The 24,253-nt window shown below is 48.8% G+C and overlaps 9 protein-coding genes across 9 annotated transcripts; 3 read left to right on the top strand and 6 right to left on the bottom strand.

Annotated features, from left to right (window-relative positions):
- Nucleotides 1-293: 293 nt before the first annotated feature.
- On the bottom strand, nt 294-2,362 carry HD556DRAFT_628239 (major facilitator superfamily domain-containing protein). The gene is made up of 7 exons (XM_041311131.1): nt 2,070-2,362; nt 1,939-2,004; nt 1,720-1,880; nt 1,520-1,654; nt 1,309-1,468; nt 716-1,259; nt 294-663 (listed from the first exon to the last, which is right to left on the bottom strand). Exons 1-7 carry the CDS (start codon nt 2,226-2,228, stop codon nt 407-409), a joined length of 1,482 nt encoding a protein of 493 aa, XP_041158628.1. The 5' UTR covers nt 2,229-2,362; the 3' UTR covers nt 294-406.
- A 1,258-nt stretch (nt 2,363-3,620) lies between these two features.
- HD556DRAFT_1444964 (major facilitator superfamily domain-containing protein) lies at nt 3,621-5,419 on the bottom strand (the record flags this gene model as incomplete). The annotated part of the gene is made up of 7 exons (XM_041306863.1): nt 3,621-3,877; nt 3,930-4,461; nt 4,515-4,674; nt 4,726-4,860; nt 4,920-5,080; nt 5,136-5,201; nt 5,261-5,419. 7 exons carry the CDS (start codon nt 5,417-5,419, stop codon nt 3,621-3,623), a joined length of 1,470 nt encoding a protein of 489 aa, XP_041158629.1.
- Nucleotides 5,420-6,051: 632 nt separating this feature from the next.
- On the bottom strand, nt 6,052-8,308 carry HD556DRAFT_1294166 (nucleoside phosphatase family-domain-containing protein). Its single transcript, XM_041299415.1, has 3 exons — nt 7,865-8,308; nt 6,729-7,809; nt 6,052-6,674 (listed from the first exon to the last, which is right to left on the bottom strand). Exons 1-3 carry the CDS (start codon nt 8,028-8,030, stop codon nt 6,236-6,238), a joined length of 1,686 nt encoding a protein of 561 aa, XP_041158630.1. The 5' UTR covers nt 8,031-8,308; the 3' UTR covers nt 6,052-6,235.
- A 311-nt stretch (nt 8,309-8,619) lies between these two features.
- Nucleotides 8,620-9,564, bottom strand: HD556DRAFT_1432798 (uncharacterized protein; the record flags this gene model as incomplete). Its single annotated transcript, XM_041305162.1, has 2 exons — nt 8,620-9,392; nt 9,444-9,564. 2 exons carry the CDS (start codon nt 9,562-9,564, stop codon nt 8,620-8,622), a joined length of 894 nt encoding a protein of 297 aa, XP_041158631.1.
- A 2,705-nt stretch (nt 9,565-12,269) lies between these two features.
- Nucleotides 12,270-12,790, top strand: HD556DRAFT_1240086 (uncharacterized protein; the record flags this gene model as incomplete). Its single annotated transcript, XM_041298092.1, has 5 exons — nt 12,270-12,320; nt 12,379-12,444; nt 12,498-12,571; nt 12,622-12,670; nt 12,728-12,790. The coding sequence occupies 5 exons, from the start codon at nt 12,270-12,272 to the stop codon at nt 12,788-12,790; spliced, it is 303 nt and encodes a 100-aa protein (XP_041158632.1).
- A 214-nt stretch (nt 12,791-13,004) lies between these two features.
- On the bottom strand, nt 13,005-14,733 carry HD556DRAFT_1383573 (uncharacterized protein). The gene is made up of 7 exons (XM_041303310.1): nt 14,344-14,733; nt 14,164-14,285; nt 14,033-14,115; nt 13,818-13,982; nt 13,743-13,767; nt 13,409-13,696; nt 13,005-13,347 (listed from the first exon to the last, which is right to left on the bottom strand). The coding sequence occupies exons 1-7, from the start codon at nt 14,464-14,466 to the stop codon at nt 13,266-13,268; spliced, it is 888 nt and encodes a 295-aa protein (XP_041158633.1). The 5' UTR covers nt 14,467-14,733; the 3' UTR covers nt 13,005-13,265.
- Nucleotides 14,734-16,569: 1,836 nt separating this feature from the next.
- Nucleotides 16,570-18,610, top strand: HD556DRAFT_629271 (uncharacterized protein). The gene is made up of 6 exons (XM_041311133.1): nt 16,570-17,641; nt 17,704-17,720; nt 17,779-17,997; nt 18,052-18,083; nt 18,140-18,231; nt 18,293-18,610. The coding sequence occupies exons 1-6, from the start codon at nt 16,798-16,800 to the stop codon at nt 18,331-18,333; spliced, it is 1,245 nt and encodes a 414-aa protein (XP_041158634.1). The 5' UTR covers nt 16,570-16,797; the 3' UTR covers nt 18,334-18,610.
- A 69-nt stretch (nt 18,611-18,679) lies between these two features.
- Nucleotides 18,680-19,455, top strand: HD556DRAFT_629260 (phosphotyrosine protein phosphatase). Its single transcript, XM_041311132.1, has 4 exons — nt 18,680-18,951; nt 19,002-19,023; nt 19,081-19,287; nt 19,338-19,455. Exons 1-4 carry the CDS (start codon nt 18,791-18,793, stop codon nt 19,416-19,418), a joined length of 471 nt encoding a protein of 156 aa, XP_041158635.1. The 5' UTR covers nt 18,680-18,790; the 3' UTR covers nt 19,419-19,455.
- Nucleotides 19,456-20,092: 637 nt separating this feature from the next.
- HD556DRAFT_1240000 (HAD-like domain-containing protein) lies at nt 20,093-21,241 on the bottom strand (the record flags this gene model as incomplete). Its single annotated transcript, XM_041298084.1, has 3 exons — nt 20,093-20,427; nt 20,479-21,133; nt 21,188-21,241. 3 exons carry the CDS (start codon nt 21,239-21,241, stop codon nt 20,093-20,095), a joined length of 1,044 nt encoding a protein of 347 aa, XP_041158636.1.
- Nucleotides 21,242-24,253: the final 3,012 nt, after the last annotated feature.

Below are 24,253 nucleotides of genomic sequence, written 5' to 3' on the forward strand. Positions count from 1 at the left end.
ATCATCAATCCGGAGTTTCTCGTAACATGGGATCTTAATTCGACGATGGACAACACATGCACCCAAGGCACCGGTCCTACGACGTCTTCTGCACAGTGCAGCTCAAACAACCCATGCTAAGGAAAAAAAATAAAATTAAGGATTGCAGTACCGTATGATGTGCCATGTTAGCACCTTGACATCTCTGAATTGATGATTATCTTTTTTGTTCAAACGCGTGCAATGTCATCCTCGCGCAACTTGCTTCTCAGCGTTCGCATCTCAAGAGAAGCATTGTGAATGGCTTGGATGATGGAAGATTGGTCCATTGAATTTGCAGGTATAGTTCACGTCGCGTTAATAACAAGAGAATTATAGTTCTGCCTCTTACACTAGATCATAATGTACATGGTCATTCGCGTTAATATTATTGGGAATCTTCCCATACACTAGGATCACGGGGAAGCAATAGAGCAGTACTTACAGCGAGAAATGCAATTGCGATAAAGAAGTAGTAGATCGACCACGCATCATGCCCTTCCTGCAATGAATAAGAGAAGACCGAAGCTGCAGATGCCGGGCCGATGATCCTTGCTACTGCGACAACCACCATAACGATTCCATTGGTTGTTCCGAGCGAGGCGCGATTGGGAGCAGCTGCTCGGATGAATAATGCCATGCAGGCTATGAGTTCTTTTCAGTTAGACAGAACGCAGGAAGTGCTGGATTAACATACGGAAGCACAGGACCAGACTAGTCTTCAGCGTAAGCTGGACGACAACACACAGCCATACCGCCATGCCTATTCCATAGGCCCGAGCCAGAGCATTAGCCACTGGAAATAAAATGACGATGGGTATGCCGGAGCTAACACCGGTGATAAAGATAGCTTTTGCACCGAAGCGATCGTGTAAATGAGCGTAGAAAAGCAGCTGGAATATTCCATGTATGACACCTGATGCCGCAAGTAAAGTGCCGATGCGAGGAGGGTCAAGGGAAAGACCACCGAGTTCAATCGGTGTCGCATAGAAAACAGGCAAGACCGAATTGAACCCCGTTTGAAATAGGCCCATGGTGGTATAACTCGCTGTCACACTCAATACTTTCGAGGTTAACAAGGCATGCAGTGGAAGCGGCTTTGGTTGAACTGCTCCAGGACTCCCTTCCCCAGGATCGACTATAACGTTGCTCGATGGCTGGCGAGGCCTCGAGTATGATTGTCCCAAGAATCCTTTTTTAATTAGCTCCCAGAGCGGTGTTTCGCCAGTGGTAGAGACGCTCTTGTAACCACACTTAGTGTGATCCAAAGATGGGTTTTCAGGCGCTCACCTCTTTAAGATGGATATAGGTGACTAGCCAAATTATCGATACAGAAAATGCTGAGATAGAGCATGGCAGGAGATATGGGTAGGTTTTCAGGAGCTCCGATCGCCCGAAGATGTCAGGGAATCTGTCTGCTGGTCGGGAGAGCGATCCCCCAATGAGTGGTCTAGTAAATGCCGTGAACCTCAGTGCGAGATGAAATGTACTGTATGCCTACCCAATTGAGTTTCCGATCATCAACGGAATTGGTATATAACTGTATGCCTTGGGCATATTGGTTGCGTCAGTGATGTCCATCAGCATGCTCTTGACCATACTATCGCTCGGATCAAATGCGCCGCAGACAATGCGACTGGTCGAGAATGTCAGGAATTGATGGTCACAGCTACCATTCGACATTTAACTGGACACGCTGACCTTACCACCAGACCAAGGAAGGTCTTCGACAGCCCAAACGAAAACATCGAAATAACAATTGCTGATAGAGCCGTCAGTATTACGGGCTTCCGCCCGATGTGGTCGGACAGTTGACTCCAATGAAAGATGGTCAGGGTATGAGCTGCATAGTACGATGATTGCTGGAGAGAGTAGTATCATGAACGAACGAAAGGGCAAAAACGATGAAGACATGCTTACGAGGATGCCGGCGTAGTGTCCAACCTGGGTTTCGTCTCCGTGAGTGACTCCGATGTCTCTAATGAGCTTGACAAAGTTTCAGTGGTGATCATAATCATCAGATATAAGTCCAGCGAAGGGAATATACTCACTTGAGGAATAAACGGGGCAAGAGTCCCAGAAGAAAGAAAATCTGGCATCTCTAAGAGCAGTAGAATCCAAAATTGATCCCATGGAAGAGGTGTCTTGGCCGTTGGTTGCTCTGGTCGTTGCAGAAGAGGTATCTCCTCGTCATTCTGCTGGGCAATCATGGTGGTGCGAGAGAATGACTCGAATGAGAAATGCAGCTCATTATACTACGTGAAGTCATTCCAATGAGGCGGTTGCTGACCGGCTGGTTGGCTGGTTAATCGATAAGGCCTGATGGCAGTCCACAAGAACCTGATCAGTTGACATAGAATCAGTCACACGGCACTTCCCATTATGTAGCACCCGGGTATAGCCGCTACCATTGGCCAAGGGGTTCGCACTGTCGCCTAGAGGATCTCGGGCTCATCATTGGCTGACTGACCTTATAAGTTAGGCTAGAAGGTCAGCGCTCAGCGCCCACGCGAGGTAGAAGAGACACAATAACAAAAAGCCCAAATCAACGACATTCAAGTTGAAGTGAGGGCGTGCTGCGGACATACTACAGCATGAGGCATGGCATTTTGAAATACGTCGACCGTAAGTATGATATGTGGTGACCATGCCATTAGGCGCGTACCTATTTATGCATCTGCAGGCGCCACAGGTCCATTCGTTTACTTATCGTCTGCCTAGTCCGGCGAAACACAAGCTAACGCAACGCTAACGGGGATTCGGGCTTATTAGATGAGAAGTCGTTCTACGAAGTCGGTGGTCGCTGATAGCTCGTCGATAAAGAGTATGGCAGCTTACAGAACAAGCTCAAAGTTACTGGCAATGTTAGCAGCCGGGGTCAGAAACGTAAAAGTAAGCACCTCCTATTACGCACGTTGCCCCGTATACTTGATCACGTTGTACGGGTAGCTCAGCTACTCCACAAGCACTCGCCCGGAAGGGCTAAACCTTGCGCGCATGCGAGACTAGAGCAGACATAACAAAATGTAAGACCCGAATCAGATAGATTAAATATATTTCAGTAGCAGAGCTAAACGTGTAATGAAAGCTCGCTGCATTACGTTCACGATGACTGTCCTTGTTTACACCCGACAACGTAGATTTCCGCCCACCATCGCTATCGTAGCACCGAGACACCAACCGAGCTCTGTACCTTCAATATGCTTCCCAAGCTACACCTCCCAATCATCACCAAACTCGTAGCCAAGGACCAGCAAGGCGTGCTGGAAAGTGAGATCAAGGCAACACTCCGGTCGACCTTCGAGTTCCTCCATAATGTTAGGATATGGACCCCAGTACTGTGCCCAGCTGGTAGGTCCTGCGAGCAATCGTGGCGAATGTTGAAATCGGCATGGGGAGCTGGGGATGATCTGTTGAAGAGTCTGCTACAAGCAATGGGGTGACCCGATCGAAGAAATACGAGATTGTCCCGTTAGGAAAGGCGTCCAGAAGTGATGGCTGGTGAACACCATTGAAGGAGCAGGGTCTGAGTTCACATACGCTAGTGCAAGCGATCGATAAACACGATGGGGGTCAATAGAAACAAGTCATTCGCGATGATATTATCGGGAATCTTCCCATACACTAAGATCACGGGGAAGCAATAGAGAAGTACCTACAGCGAGAAATACAATCCCGATCAGAAAGTAGTATATCAACCACGGATCATGCCCTTGCTGCAATGAATAGGAGAAGACTGAAGCTGCAGACGCCGGGCCAACGATCCTTCCTGCTGCGAGAGCCACCTGCGTGATTCCAGTGGTTGCTCCGAGCGAGGCGCGATTGGGAGCAGCTGCTCTGATGAATAATATCATGCAAGCTATGAATTCTTCTCAGTTCAACAGAACACAGGAAGTGCTGAATTAACATACGGAAGCACATGATCAAGCTAGTCTTCAGCGTAAGCTGAACGGCAACACACAGCCATACCGCCATGCCTATTCCATAGGCTCGAGCCAGAGCATTGGTCACTGGGAATAAAATGACGATGGGTATGCCGGAGCTAACACCGGTGATGTAGATAGCTCTTGCACCGAAGTGGTGATGTAAACGAGCGTAGAGAAGTAGCTGGAATATGCCTTGTATGATACCTGATGCCGCAAGTAAAGCACCGATGCGAGGAGGGTCAAGGGAAAGACCACCGAGTTCAATCGGTGTCGCATAGAAAATAGGTAAGATAGAATTGAACGCCATGTGAAACAGGCCCATGGTGGCATAACTTGCCATTACGCTCAACACTTTTGAGGTTAGCAAGGCATGCAGCGGAAGCGGCTTTGATTGCACTTCTCCAGGATTCGCAGGATCAACTATGACATTGCTGGATGACTGGCGAGACTTCGAATATGATTGTCCGAAGAATCCTCCTTTAACTAGCTCCCAAAGCGGTGTCCTGGTGGAAACGCTCTTGTGACCACACTTAGTCAGATCTAGAGATGGATTTTCAGCATCACGCTCACCTCTTTAAGACAAATATACGCGACTAGCCAAATTATCGATATGAAAAATGCCGAGATAGAGCATGGCAGGAGATATGGGTAGGTTTTCAGGAGCTCCGATCGCCCAAAGATGTCAGGGAATCTGTCTGCTGGTCGGGAGAGCAATCCCCCAATGAGTGATCTAGTAGATGCCGTGAACCTCAGCGCGAGGACAAATGCACTGCATGCCTACCCAACTGTGGTTGCGATCATCACCGGAATTGGCATATAACTGTATGCCTTGGGCATATTGGTTGCGTCAGTAATGTCCATCAGCAAGGTGTTGATGACAGCATCGCCCGGATCAAATGCTCCACAGACAACACAGCTGTGGTCAAGTAATTAACGATCACAACTACTATCTGATATTCAACTGAACACACTGACCTTACCAGCAGACCAAGGAATGTCTTCGACAGCCCAAACGACAACATCGAAACAATAATTGCTAATAAAGCTGTCAGTATTACAGGTTTCCGCCCGATGTGGTCAGACAGTCGACTCCAATGAAAAATAGTCAGGGTGTGAGCTACAGAGGATGATAATTGCTCGAGAGAATATCAGCCACGAATAAAGGGGTAGGAGCGATGAAGACATGCTTACAAGGATGCCGACATAGCGACCGACCTGAGATTCGTCTCCGTGAGTGACTCCGATATCTCTAATGAGCTTGACAAAGTTCCAGTTGTGATCAGATATAAGTCCAGCGAAGGGAATATACTACTCACTTGGGGAATAAACGGGGCAAGGGTCCGAGAAGACAGAAAAACTGGCATCTCCAAGAGCAGTAGAATCCAAAATTGATCCCAGGGAAGAGGTGTCTTGGCCGTTGGCTGCTCTGGTCGTTGCAGAAGAGGTGTTTCCTCGTCATCCTGCGGTGGAATCATGGTGGTATGAGAGAAAGACTGAGATGAAAGACGCACCTATACTACGTGAATTCATTTCAATGAGGTGGTCGCTGACCCGCGTGTTGGCTGGCTAATCGATAATTAGACCTACAACGGCAATTAGTGTTGCTGGTGACCCCGAGGTGAGTTTGGTTCGAAAATGAGGCAGTTCGATTCGTTTACACCTCGCATCGAATTAGTTAAACGAAATCTGGCCTGTGACTTGGTGATTCGTTAGAGTAGTACTCCAGCAACATGTCGTACTAGTAGCAGCTAGCATGAGACACATAGATGCATTACATAAATACGTCTACCTGTATTTATCATCCGCAGGCGCCACAGGTCTGATGTTTATGCATATGGTCTGCCTAGTGGCGCACTGCACACAAGTGAAGCAAAACACAAGCTAAAGCAACGGGGATTCGGGCTTATTCAAGATGAGAAGTCGTTCCACGAAGTCGGCGGTCGCTGCTAGCTCGTACGTCGATAAAGAGTACGGCAGTTTACGGAACAAGCTCAGAGTGTCTGCAGCGATAGGCTGTATATGTAGCAGCCGGGATTCTAAACGTAAAAGCAAGCACCCCCATTGCGCACATTACCCCGTATACTTGATCACGTTGCACGGGTAGTACCTCAGCTACTCCGCAAGTATTCGCCCGGAAGGGCTAAACCTTACGCGCATGGTCTGCGCATGCGAGACTAGAGCAGACATAGCAAAATGTAAGACCTGAATCAACTAAATTAAATGTCTTTCAGTAGCAGAGCTTTCAGTGTAATGAAAGCTCGCTGCGTTACATCTACAACGACTGTCCTTGTTTACACCCGACAACGTAGATTTCCGCCCACCATCGCTATCGTAGCGCCAAGACACCAACCGAGCTCTGTGCCTTCAATACGCTTCCCAAGCTGCACCTCCCGATCATCGTCAAACTCGTAGCCAAGAACCAGCAAGGCGTGCTGGAAAGTGAGATCAAGGCACCACTCCGGTCGACCTTCGAGTTCCTCCATGATATCAGGATATGCACCCCAGTACTGTGACCAGCTGGTAGGTCCTGCGCAGACCCGTTTAGCAAGCGTGGCGAATGTTGAAATTGACATAGGGGGCTGGGGATGATCTGGTGACGAGTCTGCTAAAAGCAATGGGGTGACCCGATCGAAGAAATACGAGAGAAGAAGGATTTTTCCGTTAGGAAAGGCGTCCAGGAGTGATGGCTGGTAAACGCCATTGAAGGAACAGGGTTTGAGTTCACATACGCTAGTGCAAGCGATCGATAAACACGAAGGAGGTCGATAGAAAACAAAGACTTACTCATCCTTTGCCATGACAAGCTCCAAGACACGATTACAAGCCTCAAAATTGCCAATATCCGATCCCGTCATCGTCACTGTCACAGCATCGCCGTCCCCCCTAGGAAGCTTCACCTCCTTCACTGACCCTTGAGCCAAGCAAGGATTGTGAATCATTTTTATCCTATCGTTATCGCCATTCTTGCTAGACCTCAGAGAATCCATGAACTGGACGAGGCGATGCACGCTCTCCCTAGCGCTCTTGAGGCCATATCCAAGATACGAGTGCTGATATAACACTCGCTTAGCCCCACCGAACTCAAGCTCATACTTGTGCTCGCCCTCCTTGAGACCTTCATCGGCTTTCTCATCACCAAACTGGGGCTCGAACACAATCTGCGTGGACCCTCCACCCAAATCAAGCACAGCATAGGGTGGCGCGTCCTCAGGCGAATCACCTCTAATGGTATTGAGAAGATAGTTCGCAGTAATCCACGCATAAACGCCCTCGTCTTTGCCATCCATAATGACAACACCATCCTTATCGGGGAACGGGAAGGGGTATTTGGAGAAAATGTGGTCATGCACTGCTTTGAGAATATCTTCGCTTTGGCGGGCGCCGAGAAGTCGAAGCCCAGCGGTGGCTTTAACAGCGACGGGCGTACAACTGCGTAGGGATTCCGGCACCACGTTCATGGCTTCGTCGAGCAGAGGGTTAAGGCTCCCTGCTGCCGCACTTGGGAGTCCTGCATACGAAGAGAGCCCTGGTTGAATCATGCGGAACACCTCGTACTCGAAGGTTGGCGAGGGTCCGCAGTTGTGGAATTTGTAGATGTGGATGCGCGAGCCAGTAGAACCGGCGTCAATCATGAGAGCATACTGCACAAGAGGGAGTGAAGGAGAATGTGGGGAAGTACAGTGCACGGTTTTGAGGAGGTCTGGGTCTGTTTCAGGAGAGGTAGGGAAGGACGTTTTGGAGGGTGGCGAGGCAGCAGTAGTCTTGTGAATGTCAATTTTATCCTCTGAGGGATTCGAAGGAGTTGTTGTTGTGGGTATATGTAAAACTGGGGGATGAGCATCGTCTATTTCAGGCATCGGCGAGTCTTTTGTTCATGATATGTAAATGTATTCCTTGACGACAACTATCGCAAGACGTACCAGGTATCAAATTTATCCTCGATCTTGGTCCAAAAAACCAGACCACGGAAATGAGCACTGCAGCGCCAATTGCAAACTTCTTCCATGCTAGCATCCTAGTCGCACGACCTGGACCAAAGCCGCCCTCAAGACGCTCATAGTTGCTGCTCGTTGACGTGAAGACCATGTCAGTTGTCAAGAGCCTGCGAGCACGGGCCTCGTGCCTAAGGTCGACGGACGTAGAGTGACTTGAAGCTTCTGAAGGATGTAATCGCGTAATGGTGAGTTGTCAGCCTTCCAAGACAAAGAGTTGATCTCGCTTAAGTATTTAGTCAACCCTTCAAGCCCCAAGTTGAAGGAAGAGTCTTTCAGGTGAAACGTGGTCCACTGACGCTCGTGGTTGTTCAATGACAAGTATAGTTAGCATAGCCTCAATTCACGCAAATAATGATGACGCAAAAAGCAGTACTTTTGATTTGCATGTAATCAACATTGGACATATAGATGGGAAACGTGAATACTACTAGATGGCGTGTAATGAAATTAACAGGATAAAGATCAAGAAAAGGACGAAGGTGGGGATAAGTCACGAGGAACGCAGGTCAAAAGGGGTCAAGAGCGACCATGAACATGTGGAAAGGGGATACGACGATGCTCTTCGCCAGTGGATGGGGAATGGGGATGATGAACATGATAAGAATACACAGAGCATCGAAGTCGAGAACTATGGTATCAAAAGAACGACAAAGGGAATGATGAGACTACTTGAGTGGTATTCATGGGTCTGGAAGCTCGGGATATTCGATGTTATGACTTCGCAGCAGGGCCTGGTAAGTCATAGCCTTCGATTTCCAGATCTCACTTTCACGCTTGTATTGCTCAACACTCTCCTCCAACTCACGCTGGTACTCCAGCTTGCGCTTGCGACTCCGTCGAGCAGCGACCGTGTTTTGGCGCCTCTTTGCCTCAATCTGCTCCTGCTCAGTCATGGAAGGGAGGATGCGCACATCCTCGGTGAGCTCGTCTTGCTCGTCACCGAAAGCAGCTGTACGCGCCCGCTTGCGAGCGAAGACAGCAGGAACCTCCTTGCGAGAGGTCACTGACGGGGTAAGGTAGTTGCGCTGCTGTGTGGGAGCATCGATAGGGACAAGGGCCTCCGGCGTAATGTTCTTGCGCGTGCCAGTGACAGCCACTTTCCGCTGCGGTGGACGATGATTGGCAGGAGAGTCGAGGGGCGATTCGAATGGAGTGTTGATCATTGGAGTGTCGGGGGACATTTGATACAGTTCATCGAAGTTGGTTGGGAGGTGGTATGATTCAGTGGGTTTGCATGGGGGATAAATAGAATCAAAGAGAGACGGGAGTTCGCCGAACGAGTCACCCCCGAAATCATCCAAAAGCGGACTCGTGAAGATGTCCGCGTGGATGTCCGCAGAGCCAAATGCAGGCGTAGTGAGCAGCTCATCATCGAAAGGCGAGTCGATGAGGGGTGAAGTGAGGTACTCATTTAAGTCATTCAAGTCATTCGAGTTGGTGAGTTCCGGTGTGGCTGGTAGGGATTGTGTAAGCCAGGCCAGTGCGGCGGGAGTGAATAACTTACCACCGAAAACGTCCAAAAGCGTCTGAATGGCTTCTGCGTCAGACGGCGTAGCCGTCGATAGCGCCGTGTCCTCTACGTGGACACCGGTCGCGTCGTTGTTGCCTGGTTTTTGTGACAACATCTTCAAGTAATTCGAGCACAAGTCGGCGAAAGCAGGCGAGTTTGTAGAAGCGAAGGGTTCAACAGACAGTGTTGAAGAGGATGGTTCTCCTGGTTCTGGTCTACTAGGAGTTGTACGAGGTGCACTGGGCAAAGATTGGGGTATCCCATAATGGGAAGCAAGATCGGAAATGTTATTGAAGACCGGAGTAGACGTCGTTGGACGTTTTGAGTGACTGCTTATCGCGACATGGCGAGTGGACGAGAAACTTGAAAGTTGGGAACTTTCAAGGAAATTATGCGAGACATGGTGACCAGGTGATTGCGATGGGCCGGGTTGGTGCGAGAAAGAGCGATCTACAAGTTGTGGGTCACGAACATGTTGACTAATATAATGGGTTGGTTTGTGTAGAATTGCGGGAAAGGGGGACGTGTTAAAGGTCGGTTCTGGCACAGGCGGCAACGTCGGCTGCCTGGAAGCTCTGGACGACGACGCAGTCAGTTTCCCGTTCATATCACGTTGTGTATGGTATTGAGGTAAGAGTGGTGAGTGTGCGTTGCATCGCGGTGACTCCCCTAACCCCAAGGGCTGCACCGAAAATGTTCGTGAAGGCCCTGGGAGGGGCCATGTACGAGACACATCGGGTGACCTCGATGTCGATGGATAATTATATGCCGACGACATCGTTTAGCCACGCGCACTCTTGATTTCAATCGATTTGATAGAAATCGATAATATGATTGTGATGTGATTGTGCGCAGCAATGCAGACAAAACACACGTAGAACACAATCGAATGAATCAGACAGAACTGAGTCACTCACGGGTAACTTTGAGTACTTTAAGACTCGTTGGACACCTGAGCACTGCAAAAGCTGCTCCTGGGGTGCCAGTTGGTGGTTTGAGGGGAAAGAGATATGGAGGAAAATTGTGACTCGCTATGTGCTTATATGGCAGTCTCTTCACCGCTTTTCAAGCTCAGAGCCGCGCATTTCCCAAAATAGTGTGACAGGCACAGCAAATCCGGTGATTTCTAAGGCACCGGCAAATATTGGGACAAGAAAAACATGTATTACTGGCTGAAAAATCATCCGCTGGACAACAACTGCCTCCACTTCCCTGCTGTATCCTACAAGCCACAAAAAAATGGCAGTTCAAACGTTGGAGAACACTCGCAAACCATGGTACACCGTCTGAGTCATTCCGGTGGCATCGGGACTCCATTGATGGCTAAGCCGTCGTTACCGCACCCTGACTCACATTTAGACGCCCACGACTCATAAAATTGGGCGCGGCATACCAGGATGGCGGCCCGCTGGCAATCACGAGTGCCAATCGGATGGCTTGCCGGCCAACTAGTCGCACAGCCTTGCGAATATCTGCATGCTCAGCTGCGGACACATCACTACCAGAGAGTACACGTCGTACAATGTGTTAGCGAGTAATGCGTGGGAACCAAGGAGGCTGCGCGATCGCAGCTACTGCGAGTGATACTGTTCGACTGCGATACCTGCGAGTGCATAGATATACGCCGTCGCCGATTGCGAGAGCTATTGTTATGAATCCGCAGTCGAATCTCGACCCCACAGATGCAGTTGCTTCTGGAACAATAAGAGGCACGGAAGAAGTGACGTTCCGATATCGTCTGATTGCCGCAAGCTAGTGGATGCCGGAAGCTTCTGTGCGAGAGGCGATTGTTCAGGAAAGGCGCAGAACGTCTCCAGCAGCATTGTCCGCTTGATTAGGCGATTGCCATCGCAATGATTACATGTGACGAACCAAGGCACATGATCAACCCTGTTTTTGGAGAACCGATCCAGTGAATTGTTTCTGATCTCTTTGTGTGACAGTGTCCCATGTCCTCAAATGAGGTGACGGAAAAATTCCAAGCCAGTGATGGCACCAAGGAACGCAGGTCTGCCCACATAGCGAGCATCAAGTGACCGGCAAGTGTGTTCGATGCTGACAGTCTGATACACGGTTAGTAAGTAAGCTATGCATCTTTAGTATCGTGATAAATCGTGTCGCTATGTACCGTTTGTGAAATTCTGGTCGGAACCTGCATTAAGCCATGATTGACACCTGCGGCTCGATAAGTAACAAGTTTCGATGGCAAATGCGGTGCAGCAGTGTGAGGGCGGTGAAAAGTTCGAATATTCGCGTCCTCGGCATTACCTATAGGAAAATTTCACAAACGAATGGTGCAGTGCGCCAGGACTTAGTAGGAGCAGTGTCTGCTCAGACTGCGGCAAGGCGATGCGGCCGATGGGCCACAATTTCAGGGAGAATGGAACACAAAGGAAAAGTTTAGAGACATGAGAGCAAGTAATTTAGGGAAGTCGAACAGACAGGATTATATAGTCACCTTGTGGGCAGTCCAAATCCTAGACTGACTCGGAAGTTGCTCGAAGGTTGACTCGCACTGATGACACAGTGAAATGGAGCATGAGTCAAACATGTGTTTATTACGTAATTTTGTCGGATGCACTTGTACCTTCCTAATGGGATTAAGATAAGATAATGCTATGATGCCCTGCTACTAAGAAGTCGGCGTCACGGTGACCCTCAAACCCGACCGAAACATCAACAAGATCCCCAGAAATGTAAAGAATCTACCTAAACCCGTGCTAAAGTTGGTCAGCCAATGAAACGCGAACAGTATAAGTACCTCATCCTTCCGACCTTCATTTTCCCTCAATCACCAGATTCACCACCTCCCTTATCACAATGCCCCACCACCATAACAGACACGAAGACCTTGCTAACGCACACGATCAGGTATACTAATTTATACCAATTGTTCAATACACATCATATCTAATCGTGAGCATCGCAGGTCGTTAATGCGCCCCATCAGGCAAAGCTCTCTCATGAGCTGATCGCTGCTGCGGCTTCTTACGAGGTGAGTTATCCTTATGATCGATCTTCCCATCGAACCTCAAAATATCATTGTAGGCCATGAAAGCTTACAATAACCACTGCGAGAAGAACGGTCAGCCTGTAAGCCACGAGAAGGCCAAGGAGCTCTTGTAAGTCTCTCGGCCTCGAAAGACATAATCGTAACTGACTTTGGTCACAGAGCCGGATTTGCCGGAGCCTTCATCGACCACATGGCCGAGACGAAGGGTGTACGTTTTATCTCACTCGATTGTCTGTGCAACCCATAACCTGACTTATTATTCTAGTTGGACATGTTAGACAGGCAAAAGGCCAAGCATCATGGTAAGTATCGCAGATCTTGCTCGTGACACTTGAGTTAATTGTTCTACAGCGAAGGAAACTGCCTATGAAAGGTCTGGCTATTAGTCGTCCGCAGCGACCTCATGCAATCCAATACCCATCAATATGCAGCATCATTGATCGTCATGTAACATGAAACAAATGTCACCATAACATTATATACAAGCCTCTAAGGACTTTATGATATGCATCATCTGATGAAAGATATATATAGATACAGATAATCCGTCAAAGCGAAAATGTCTGAGTCGCAGAAGTTGTGTTCTGAGTACTGAACTTACAAGTGAAGGCATAAGTAGCGGTATACCAGAAATGTACATGTGAGTATCAACCAGCTGGTGAGATAAAAGATGAAATAAACTATGCGGAGGTATACCTCCAGACAGGGTTAGCAATAAAGGATCGTTGTTCGAGAACTACGTCCGAGGTAATATCGTGCAGTGTAACCACTGTTCGAGAATATCTATAATGAGGCCTATAAATCTAGAGCAATGACACGAATATCGCGCATGACATTGCAAGAAGTGTCCACAAAATTCCTTTAGGACGATACGTCCATTCCGCACTAATATATTGCACGAAGTTAGCACAAATGGACATGCGTCGCAACCGAGATGGAAACGCACCCGCTCGAACTACTACTGCCACCGGGCTGCTGGACCATCTTGACAGTTAATACCGCCACTAGTCCATCGATCGCATTTAGTCCATTGACAGCGACACTCTGATAGTGGTTGATGCCATCGCTAGTGTTCTGTAGCAGCCCAGAGACGTACGTGACACTGGTCGCATAGGTGAAATTATTAAATGATGTTTGCCCCGAGTACGTCGATGTGTTGGTGATGTTTGCTGTTGGAATGATTGTCGATTGAGAAGTGACATTCCCCACGAGCCAGTCTCGACCAAGGTTATAGCTATGGGATATAAGTCGAAGGCAATTGAAAAAAAATGAGCACGCACCCATTAACTATGATATTATGCGAGTCTGCAACATGGTCATTGGAAATTCTTATCAAAGTTACTTTTCGGACGCACCAGCGATAGGCATTTCATATGAAGTTGCCATGAATATCGCGCCCGAGTCAGCGCTTTGCCCATCCTGTACCCAATAGCGAAAGTGGTTCCCTCCTTCGACAGTCTCTTGGCAAGTTCCAAGGTTTGCATCGCCATAGTCCCACCGAATGACAGCGGTCTCGTTTACTGAAATATTGAGCTCCGAGCGGAGCCGAATTACAAAATAGAAGACGTACAGTAACCGTTCCCGTCGCCGAGATTAGCGGCTTGCCCGCTAGGGTCAGTCTGTCCCAGACACTCGGTCGAGAACCCGAATGACCTGCCTGCACGTAAGAACAACTCCACGAGAACAGAGAACCATGCTCACTGAAAATAATTGATAAGACCACCGTTTGCTGTAGTATCCTGCAGCACCTGAGAATCAGAATAGGCAGAGATGATGACGTTGATGGGTTCTCCAAGGCCCGGCGGATAGGTGTCCTGGACTTGCTGCATAACGTATTTCTTACATCAACACCCTACATCACATGGGACAGCACGAACGTACAGAAAGCATACTCCCGCCACCATCCATCGGGTTGTAGTATCCATAATTCGTCGATCGTTTGTGTGGACGTGCGGGCGCGGGTAGGCTAGTCGGTGAACCTCTAGCAGAAACCATTGCGGGCATCGGCGATGGTGCAGTAATCAGGACGGCGCTGAAGTACAACGTTAATAAGTATAATCGTACGTCTTTCGAATTTTGTGTGCCTAGACTTGGAGTGAGAGCGTCTATCACGTTCTGGAGAGTAGAAGCCTAGGTGGGCCTGCCAACGAGAGGAAATATAGTAAAGAGTGTTGTGAAGGGTGAAAACGTGTTAGCCATGCATTATTTTGTTCACGGTTTCCTTCAAATCCTTGTCTTGTTACATAATCACTGTTCGGGACAATAAACTCCAACTCAATCTGACGATTCTCTTGTTTTTCGATTTCATCCCTGTTGCCAATTGAAGCTGTGTCCCTTTTTCTCAAAATAAAGTTTGACCTTACCTGCAGTGCAAATCTAGGTCTCATATGCTATAGCTAAACGCAGATTAACGTTCCAGGTCGTTTCATGAGCGTTTAACCTCTAAAACTCCCGAACGCGTGTTAGACTAGAGTCTTTGGCGCTTTGGCACTTGAGCCATATATGTGGTGGTTCGCGACGAAATTAACCTCTTCCGCACCTAATATTAAACCAAACGTTCAAGGCACGTTTATGCAGCGTGTTGAGCTGCTGCAGACCAGTTTTAGACGCTTACGTGCGGTTGTTCAATCCCCCCGGTCTGGTACATCGAGTCGCTCAGGTCCTGTAGGAATCAATCACTCCCATCATTAATGCTGGCGCGACAGCAGAAAAAAAGCCTGTCGAGGACATGGACTATATCGCACCCACGGACGGAGAACAATGAATAAAATGGCTAATTCAGGTGCGCAGCAGCAACGTACTCACCTTGTATCCCACTAGCCGACGTAGCAACTTGACACAGGCCTGGATCTGGTCGCGAACACGGGCGCGTATAGCAATGGACGCGCAAGCTTCATTCATCACTTCCGAATACCACATTATAAAGGCCTCGGCGCGCCAACTCTTCGCCACCGGGGCAGGAAGTCTCAAGTTCAAGTTCTCAAATTCTCTCGACTCCAACTTCGATCCGCATCGACGTCTGGAGTTACCTTTACCCAATTTCCGCTTCGAGCCCCAGTCTAAATCTCGCCGTCACATAATTATATGTACCGCGCATTCGTTAGCCGGCTAGGCTCTTCTTGTGAGTACATAAATACATACCGCATTATTACTTCAAGCTACCCACGCCTGGCTTTTTCTACTGCGTAGCGCGTCGCACGAACTGAGAGAATAAAGCTACGACTGCCAAAGCCATTGTCTAATTTTTGGCGGAAGGTCTTTTGCTCATCGAGCATTCCGCCCATGAAGAGCACTAGCAGGCTAGGCTTTAATAGGCATTTTTGCATGCTGTCAAGGACGCCTTTCAACCTCCACCTCTAAAAATGGTAGCAACCTACCGGTAGCGGGTCTATTTTTTCGATTGAAGAATATATGGATCTGTGCACCCATCAGGCAGTTGCTCGACCGGATGCTGACAGATCTAAAGATGGACGTACGAACGCAAGAACAATTTGGTGGTACCAAGCGACCCGAAATATCGATTTCGCGGTGCTGCGTGTCAGATTCTGTGAGCAGTCCATGCATATTCTCTGTGATATCTTGTTTACTTGTTCCCTCTCTGTCGCCGTGCCGCATTCAACCCCCATTGCGGTACGAACCATGCACTCTGCAACCAAGGCAACGCGGGGGGCGAATTCTGGCTCTCTGTCCATCCTAACCCAGCGCCGATATGTGCGCGAGATGATATACCGCATCAGCATACCGAGTACTGGGAGCTGAGGCATGACGTATCGGATGCTGCAGACATACTAGTGACGCTTCTTTGTCGGGTCGACCACGCTACTACCACCACCACTGAACCATTTCATTAGACTGAGGGCGCAGTACAGTAGCTTTACTCACCTGTTTGTGTCGTATAACGTTTGTGATGTCAAAGTATGTATACCGAAAGTGCGACTTGAACGGTATATATAGAGAATGGCTAACCGCAGCCCCTGGCAGTGATCATCTCCCTGCCACCATCAATCACCCCTAAGCCGCTAGTGCCGAGGAATTGATGCCGGAATCACACAGTGCCCCCGAGTAAAAGTAGTGTACACACACTCAGGGAGGACAGTCACTGATCACTTCCACATCGAAAATAATTTCTATTGATTTTAGTAAGTTGCTCGATTCAGAGCATGCTACCCACACGACCCGATAGTGAAAGAATTTTTTCGAGTTGTTTATTGAACTATATCATGATCCGCTACTATCTCCCAGAAACCCTTCCTTCCCTAACCCAGTTGAACGGTCCCCCAGCGTAGCTAGCCTTGCCTCCGGTCGTCCTTGACGTCCTCGGCTTGACGCTGTCCAATGGTTTCTGACACTGCTCGTATAACCGATCTGCCGCTTGAAGTATTAGAGCACATTCTGGTGATTTTGGATCCTCTTGATGTCGCAAGTACAGCCCAAGTGTGTCAACTCTTCCGCGGGCTCGTCTACTCTGCCGATGACGAGCATTTCTGGCGAGCTCTTTACTTGGCGCAATCATTTGATGACCCCCGTCAAGCGGTCACATACCTCGGCAATCGCCGGACTGACATCAAATGGAGGGAGGAACTACAAAACATCATCCGCGCGAGGACAGTCGTGAATGATGTTACTGTCTGTCGACCAGATGAAAGATGTCAGGTACTACGAACCCTGCTTGACATGGTGACGAGTTTACCGCCTCTACCTTTCCCTGAGAGCGAGCCGACGTCCCGTAATGTGTTGTGGATGCAGACGCTCCTGCAGGACGGCGAGTTCCTTGATCTGGAGAGCCATTCCCATGAAGAAGAACAGCTGCGCGCACGGTTGCACACATGGTTTGGGTTGACTGACAGAGACGCTTTGGCAACGAAGAGAGTAGTTTCCCGAGCATATGTTTACAGTCAGCGCAACTACCGGCCGTCAAACAGCTTTGGGCCTTTTATGCGAGATGGGAGTGGGGTGGTCAATTGGGTGCATATGCAGAAGCTCGCACATGTCTTCGCTAGCGCGTTGGTGGAGAAGGAAGAGGATGAAGAACTTGCTTTTGAAATTTGCTCCATGAGCCTGCCTTTCTGTCAGGCCGTCATACCGCCCAGTCTGGATCTGACCCGCGAGACTGATTGGGCTGGCGTCGAAGGCTTGTGGCGGATCTCTTATTGTTTTATGGATCACCGGGAATTACTAAGTAAGTCCATCAATGTTCTTGTCCTTCAGTTGTCTCTGACGTGGCACATTGCTCCCGTCCAGTTTACAATGATCCCAATGTATGTTCTACTGCCATTGTTACCTATAATTATTGTCCCATCTGACAGACATTTACAGATGCCAGAGGACGAGCCACTTGATAACACTATATTCGAAGATGGAGAGTTAGAGGAGACGTTCAGCGCGGTAGACATATTTTTCCGTGTGATCAATGTGGAGCGAGACCCGGATCACCCGACCCGACCGAAAATCAACTACGTAGGAGAGATGGATGGCAATTTCTCCATCGTCGGCTACGTCAAACTCACGCCTGACCACCAGGTACGGTGGCACTTCGTAAGTAGACCAGTCAAGTCAAATTGTTCTCGCTGACGCCAAGATCGGGTATAGGTCGCTGGTAACGGAGATCAGCCAGTGTGGTGGTATGGTCCTCGTGCTTACATTGTTCATCATTTGGTAACCATATACTCTAAAACAGGGGGGAAGCGATTGTTATGGGCAACATCCGTTCTCAATATGGAGTTCTTGGGGCTTGGTCTACGACCTTGCATGACCCACAGGATCCCATCGGTATGTGCCAATATTTTCAGGTCGATTTCTCACATCAGCGGCTAACGCCCTGCCTTGGCAGGTCCATTCTGGATGCAATGCCAGCATCCTATCGAAGACTGACCTCTACTCACCTCCGACCATCCAATGCCTTTGATGACCGTAATGTCATTCTGGACGACTGCTACAAACGACACCAGTCACAAAAAAGTTGTACATAGTATGTGTTATTCGGGGTTTTTTTTTGGGACACATAGGGTACCTGTCTGTGCGGCGCAACATGTCAAGGTGTAATATAGACATTTGATCGAATACGTTGCCGACTCGGAATTGATGATGATGATGCATATGAGTCATTCCTCCGGTCAGGAACAGATGATTAGTACACTGCTCCTACGAGTGGACAAGTTCCTACTGGTAACTACAAGTGTACTAGTCACGAAGTTCTCTTCACGCTTCCTTAATCATGAAACCGTGTGAGCCTGATAATCCTATAGGCGCCACATGAACACTCGCTTCTTGCTGATAACAATCCGATAAGAACTCTTTACTCACCACGCTAGCCTCGTTAAGCCAACACATGACGATCTCAGTCCTCGTCGTCTGCCTCGGCAACATCTGCCGCTCTCCCATGGGAGAAGCCGTGCTCCGCAACGAAGCCCTCAAGCGCGGCATCACCAATATCCACGTCGACAGCGCTGGCACAGCTGCTGCACATATCGGGGAAGATCCCGACGAACGGTAAGCACCATTCGTACTCTCGTATGACCCCCCGCTCAGGCTTGGCACAGGACTATCGAAGTATGCGGCACGGTATGCTCCTTTCCTCGCCCAGCATCTTAATATGTACGTAGGCCCGGGAGCACGCAGAAAAGCGTTCCTATATCCCACTCTGCGCGACAAGTCCGCGCGTCCGATTTCACGTCCTTTGACTACATACTCGCAGCTGATGGGTCTAATCTGCGCGCGCTGGAACGACATGTGGGTCGGAGGGAGGGATCGAAAGCGGTAGTGAGGCTTTGGGGCTCTTACCTCCCAGATAACAAGCCGATTCAGGACCCGTATTATGGGGGACTGGTGAGTCCGTTTTGGTGTCGTGGATGGACTCTGAAATGGCGCGTGCGCAGGATGGGTTCACGGAAGTTTACGAGCAGTGCGTGAAGCTTTCAAACGCGTTTTTGGACGAGGTCGCTGGGAAGAAGAGTTAGGGGGACAATTCAGCGGATAAATCTCGCAGCAGGAACGGAAGATACCCCCATAATACCTGTTTTTTTTGGTATGCTCAAGTTTGGAATATCTGAAAATATTTTGTAGCGCTTCGTCTTAGCCTGATGCCGACTTCTTCGACATTATTATGCCATCTTTGATTTCGTGAAGGCTTCTCGTCTTCTTCATCAATCGAAATTGAGATCTTGCCATGATGGGGTTGGTACAGAAGACTCTACTTATTGGTAGTAACTTACAATTTGGAACAGGTGATTTCCAACCAGTGCATTTGAGTTCAGAACGCATCCCCCAGTACTATACAGTGGCGCTAGTTCTTGCCCTTCTTCACCGAGGACTGTACCCTGTAAGGGTCAAAAGAGATCAAAATCGGGCCAGCTATCATCCAGTACAATTCACGACCAGTCTTTCGAGTCTATGACACCATCTTGTCATCGAATGAGACGTGCGGCGCTGCTAGATTGAGAATGCTATTCGAAATTACATGAGTATTCAAGTCCTCCGTATGTGTACAAACATCCCTAAGTGGAGTGCAGATCTGAGCAAGAATCGTGTCGTACAAATGGAAATAAAAAAAGGAAGATGACAACGGATGTATCGCGGCCTTTCCACTGGAGGAAGGTTAAGATAGGGATACATACACTCTACATAGGAACAATCATAGCTGCACGGTAAACTTCAGTCTGCCGTCCGCACACGACTCGCACTTCACTTTGTCCATGTTATCCACCACAAAGTGGGCGCCAACGTGCTCGATGTGCTTCCTCTCATGGCTGGTGCACACAGCAATTACGGTGGCACCGCTAGCGACACCTGCGCGGATCCCGCTTGGGGAGTCCTCGAACACGACACAATTTGTCGCAGAAAAACCGAGTTCGCGAGCAGCAAGGAGGAATGGGTCTGGGGCAGGCTTTCCAGCCTTGAGACGCTTGTCGTCTGCGGTAATGGTTATCTTGGGCGGGGTAATGCCAACGCGAGTCATGCAACCATATGCTGCAAGAATAATTAGTATGATACTTCATCATAAATAAAAAATCCGCATACCATATGTTTTTGCACCTGAGGTGGCAACAGCGTAACGACCTTCAGGAATGGAGCTCATCATCCTTTTAACACCGGGCAAAATCCGCACTGAGCGATCAACACTCGTTGCTTCCTGTTGCCAAGCCTCGAGAACGTGTTTCTTCTGATTGGCCTCGAACATAACGATGTCCTGCTGATCTTCTTCCATGATAGAGTCTTCGAATTGGGGACCCTGGCCGTAGACGGCAACTTCGGGTACAACGGACATAGTCAGCATATTATTTAGCTTGCTGGCAAATGATGGTCGACGAGGTGAGACGAATGATGATGCACGAGAAGAAGGGGCAGAATTGCTTGGCGAGAAGGAAAGGTCAGGGGTCGCGGAGCCGGAGCTAAGAGGGGAATTCAAGACAGGCGAGCTCGCGGGTGAGGTGCGCTGCGAGCCGGGTCCGTACATGTTGTAGGCATCGGCGAAGAAGAGAATGCTCTCCTCGAAATTTTGAACCTCGTCGTCCATCTCATGTGCCTTGATATGGGGCTTGAATTGGGCGAGATTGTCGACGGCGCGCTTGCCATGGGTTGCAGCAATAACGTAAGCGGGATCTTGACCAATGTCTTTGGCGACTTTACCCCAGGCCGCCTCGACAGCTGCGATGGAGTCCGTGAGGGTGCCGTCCTGTAAAGCACTGGCAGAGTTAGATTTGGAATCCCAAGACAAGAAAATACACACCATGTCGAATAGGACAGCGTCGGCGTAGAAAGTGTGAGCGTTCTGGGAGGACATCGTGATTATTTCGTTGAAAGATGTGGTGAGGAGGGTTGGATATGAAAGGGTGTATACCGAGACAAGATGGTATGAAAGGGGCTACTGGAGATGAGAGGGGATGAAGGAACTGAATATTAGTGGATTGCTGAGCCCATCTTATATACTTTCGCGTCTAACAAACCTCCTTGTTTTGTTTAGTGACGTCAAGGGATATAAAAAATTGCTAGAAGATGCCGCTGCCAGTGGAGTTGCCTTGACAGAGAAGGTTACCAATTAATTTCGCGCCAGGTTGTATCCGTTCCATCAGGTAGTGTCGATAGGTTCATTGACAGTTGCCGAAGCCCGGACATGTACTGGCGACTTAACAGGAGAGCTTGGGGTGCCGGGCAGGACGACAAGCGAGATCAATGAACTTGAAGAATTGCCTAATCGAGGAGATGGACTGAAAAACCAACGTGCCCGTCGGCACAACGGGTACTAGTTTTTTACAAAAATTTGGCCTTTTTTGCCGGGATCTGTATGCCTAAATTGGAGCAAATATGTGAGACAGGTCAATATGTTGGTAGTTATCGTTACCATTACTGGAACATATCATTTGACATTTATGGGAGGGGTCTTTTGATCTCGCAGCGGAAGTCTATCTATTTTAGTCATCCTTATTTCCGTGCGGACCGTGTCTCTCAGGACATTTCTTATCACTCCTCATTGACGCGCTCACCGGCGGCGCGTCCGTGGCAAATAGATAAGCTTGCTCCAATCATGGTATAGGTCAAAGCTCAAAGTGCTACAGCATCACCGCTTTCGCCACGTTATATCTCGAACCTGATCCAGCCAAGTCTTCTGCATCTGTCATGTGGTCGGATTGGCCCCCAAACCCTCGTTCAGAAGGTTCACATCCTCTTTCTTCGTGCCTGACGCCGCATCTATTCGCGCACGGTCAGGGGGAAGCAATTCGTCCAATATGTATGTCTGCTCGTATCAGACGCGTTCTAGTTGGCTTCTCTCTTCTCGGCAAGCAGTTCGCTTTAACTGTTTCGCGCGAAGGTTCAATCGGACCCTGACTGCTACTACACCAAATATCACATAACTTCATCTGAAGGGTTTGATATCCACTCACTCGGTAGACACCATTTCATTCATGTATTCATGAGCTGTGGCGTTTCCTTTGTGAACCACAAATACCGTGGTCTCTCTCTTCGAAGGGAACGCCATTGACGTCATTGGAGCCCTTGGAGCTCGTTTATTAAACATATAGGCCAAAGTGGCAGTGATGATAAGTATTTTCTTGTCATCCAACCAGTCACATATATGCTCTCTTCACCCCAAAAACAATCGAACCTGATCAACTGCGCATGTCAGCGATAAGCATCGACCGGGTCTTTCAGCCAGCCGCAAAATCGCGCTGTCCATGAATCGGTCAAACCGTCCATCGGCTTCGAAGGTACCGATAAGCAATGCTTTGTTGTCTTCTAGCTTGGACAGCCAGTCGCAAAAGAAGTCAAATTGTCAGTCAACTTCATGTATCAGTGATAAGCGCTACCATTGTCACATCATCTTCCAGCCTGGACCAAGAACAGTTGAAAAAAAATCGCGCTCTCACCCGTAAAGCAATCACAACGCCGCATGTCGGCAATCGCATTAAAACCGATGAAGTTCTTGATGCAGCAACTCGAAGGAACTCGTCAGGGTCTTTGGCACCAGATCTGCAGGGAATGAAAGCTTTACTGGGTAGGGCGGTGGACAAAGAATCAGCCGCATAACTAGAACTGGTGTTCACCGAGCCCTGAAAACCAACAAGCTTGGCAACATCAAATGATTTCTGCCGTTTTGATCGACATTTTTTTCATTCTTCTCCCGTGCTGGGCGCGATCGCACTGCGGTTCTGTGCGCCGAAAACTTGGGATAGGAGAACAAAGCACGTTTGCTTGCTGTGTATCATTTCGTATTCGAGGATATTTAATATATGCGTAACTCGTACGGTAGTGTCGACACCAGCCGCCTTGTCGGCAGGGCGGTGGTTCGTCGGACAAGGCGTTTGGAAGCACTTCATTGAGAACGCGCAGGTAGGCAGAATAGTGACCGTCGAGTCTAGCCTGGAAGGACTTCTGGGAGAACGAACAGAGTTAGCTGCCTTGTCGGCGTGGGAAAAGGGCAGTTGGCGGACCGCGCCTGGGAGCGCTTCATCGAGAACTCACTCAAACTCCGCTTACAACCACACAGGAGGTGACTCTGGAGTATCGAATGCAGAATATACCGCAAATGAACGAATTCCAGCATCGAATTGCATGACGGAAAGACTGCATACATGTGGTACAAAAGATATGTATAGTAGAAATGACAAGTCCTGCTCGATACCATGCCCGCACTCGAAACTTTGTCCTGGTGAGGTTGACCTGGCGGCACTGGCGAAACGCACCGAGGAGACACTCAATTGCAAGGCAATTTAAAGTAGCAGCTGGCATTGGGATCGGCAATATTTGTTTCTCCCTCCCGCTGTCAGTTGATGAGACGGAAAATATTGCTGTGGTTGTGTGACCTTCAACGGCTTTAATCACAGATCAGGTATGTAGTAGAATAACTAAGACCCAGCCAAGGCATTTTACGAGGTGCGTGGGCATGCAACAATTCAAGTTGTACAAGAGTGGCAAAACTCACCCGGAATGAAAGATACTGTTTCAGGCAAGTTACGCATCATTACAGTATCTCCGGAAATTGCGATATCAAAGACATATCGAGGAGCTGTTTTTTCAAAGTCTGCATTTAGTCAGCACCTTCGTGGTGTACGTAGATGAAAACGCACTGTGTTAGTCTATAGGGGTACATCCCACAAAGACTATGACGATATGAATCCTGCGATGTCAACTTTCTTTCTGAAATAAGGCGAGTTTGCTCTGCTGCCCATTCGGGTGCTGTGAACTGCCGAGCGACAACTCGAGCATGTTTTTTTTGAGGGGTCCTTATGTGAAAGGAGTCAGAACTCAAGTTGAATTGAGCCATGGCGAGACAATCCTAATTATCAGCGCGATGTCA

This window comes from Suillus plorans (genome assembly GCF_016647745.1).
Source record: "Suillus plorans strain S12 chromosome Unknown HD556scaffold_40, whole genome shotgun sequence".
Lineage (NCBI taxonomy): Eukaryota > Fungi > Basidiomycota > Agaricomycetes > Boletales > Suillaceae > Suillus > Suillus plorans.

What these genes read in the sequence shown, in the direction of transcription:
- HD556DRAFT_628239 (XM_041311131.1), bottom strand. Translation starts at nt 2,228, where the DNA reads ATGATTGCCCAGCAGAATGACGAGGAGATACCTCTTCTGCAACGACCA. An exon ending in ATGATCGGAAACTCAATTGG is followed by an intron (nt 1,469 to 1,519) that starts GTAGGCATACAG and finishes GGCATTTACTAG; the next exon opens with ACCACTCATTGGGGGATCGC. An exon ending in CCTATATCCATCTTAAAGAG is followed by an intron (nt 1,260 to 1,308) that starts GTGAGCGCCTGA and finishes TGTGGTTACAAG; the next exon opens with AGCGTCTCTACCACTGGCGA.
- HD556DRAFT_1294166 (XM_041299415.1), bottom strand. Translation starts at nt 8,030, where the DNA reads ATGGTCTTCACGTCAACGAGCAGCAACTATGAGCGTCTTGAGGGCGGC. An exon ending in GAGGATAAATTTGATACCTG is followed by an intron (nt 7,810 to 7,864) that starts GTACGTCTTGCG and finishes CATGAACAAAAG; the next exon opens with ACTCGCCGATGCCTGAAATA. An exon ending in CTTGTCATGGCAAAGGATGA is followed by an intron (nt 6,675 to 6,728) that starts GTAAGTCTTTGT and finishes CGCTTGCACTAG; the next exon opens with CGTATGTGAACTCAAACCCT.
- HD556DRAFT_1383573 (XM_041303310.1), bottom strand. Translation starts at nt 14,466, where the DNA reads ATGCCCGCAATGGTTTCTGCTAGAGGTTCACCGACTAGCCTACCCGCG. An exon ending in GTGGCGGGAGTATGCTTTCT is followed by an intron (nt 14,286 to 14,343) that starts GTACGTTCGTGC and finishes TACGTTATGCAG; the next exon opens with CAAGTCCAGGACACCTATCC. An exon ending in GGTCTTATCAATTATTTTCA is followed by an intron (nt 14,116 to 14,163) that starts GTGAGCATGGTT and finishes ACGTGCAGGCAG; the next exon opens with GTCATTCGGGTTCTCGACCG.
- HD556DRAFT_629271 (XM_041311133.1), top strand. Translation starts at nt 16,798, where the DNA reads ATGGTTTCTGACACTGCTCGTATAACCGATCTGCCGCTTGAAGTATTA. An exon ending in GGAGATCAGCCAGTGTGGTG is followed by an intron (nt 18,084 to 18,139) that starts GTATGGTCCTCG and finishes ACTCTAAAACAG; the next exon opens with GGGGGAAGCGATTGTTATGG. An exon ending in TGACCCACAGGATCCCATCG is followed by an intron (nt 18,232 to 18,292) that starts GTATGTGCCAAT and finishes CTGCCTTGGCAG; the next exon opens with GTCCATTCTGGATGCAATGC.
- HD556DRAFT_629260 (XM_041311132.1), top strand. Translation starts at nt 18,791, where the DNA reads ATGACGATCTCAGTCCTCGTCGTCTGCCTCGGCAACATCTGCCGCTCT. An exon ending in CTATCGAAGTATGCGGCACG is followed by an intron (nt 19,024 to 19,080) that starts GTATGCTCCTTT and finishes GGGAGCACGCAG; the next exon opens with AAAAGCGTTCCTATATCCCA. An exon ending in ACCCGTATTATGGGGGACTG is followed by an intron (nt 19,288 to 19,337) that starts GTGAGTCCGTTT and finishes GCGCGTGCGCAG; the next exon opens with GATGGGTTCACGGAAGTTTA.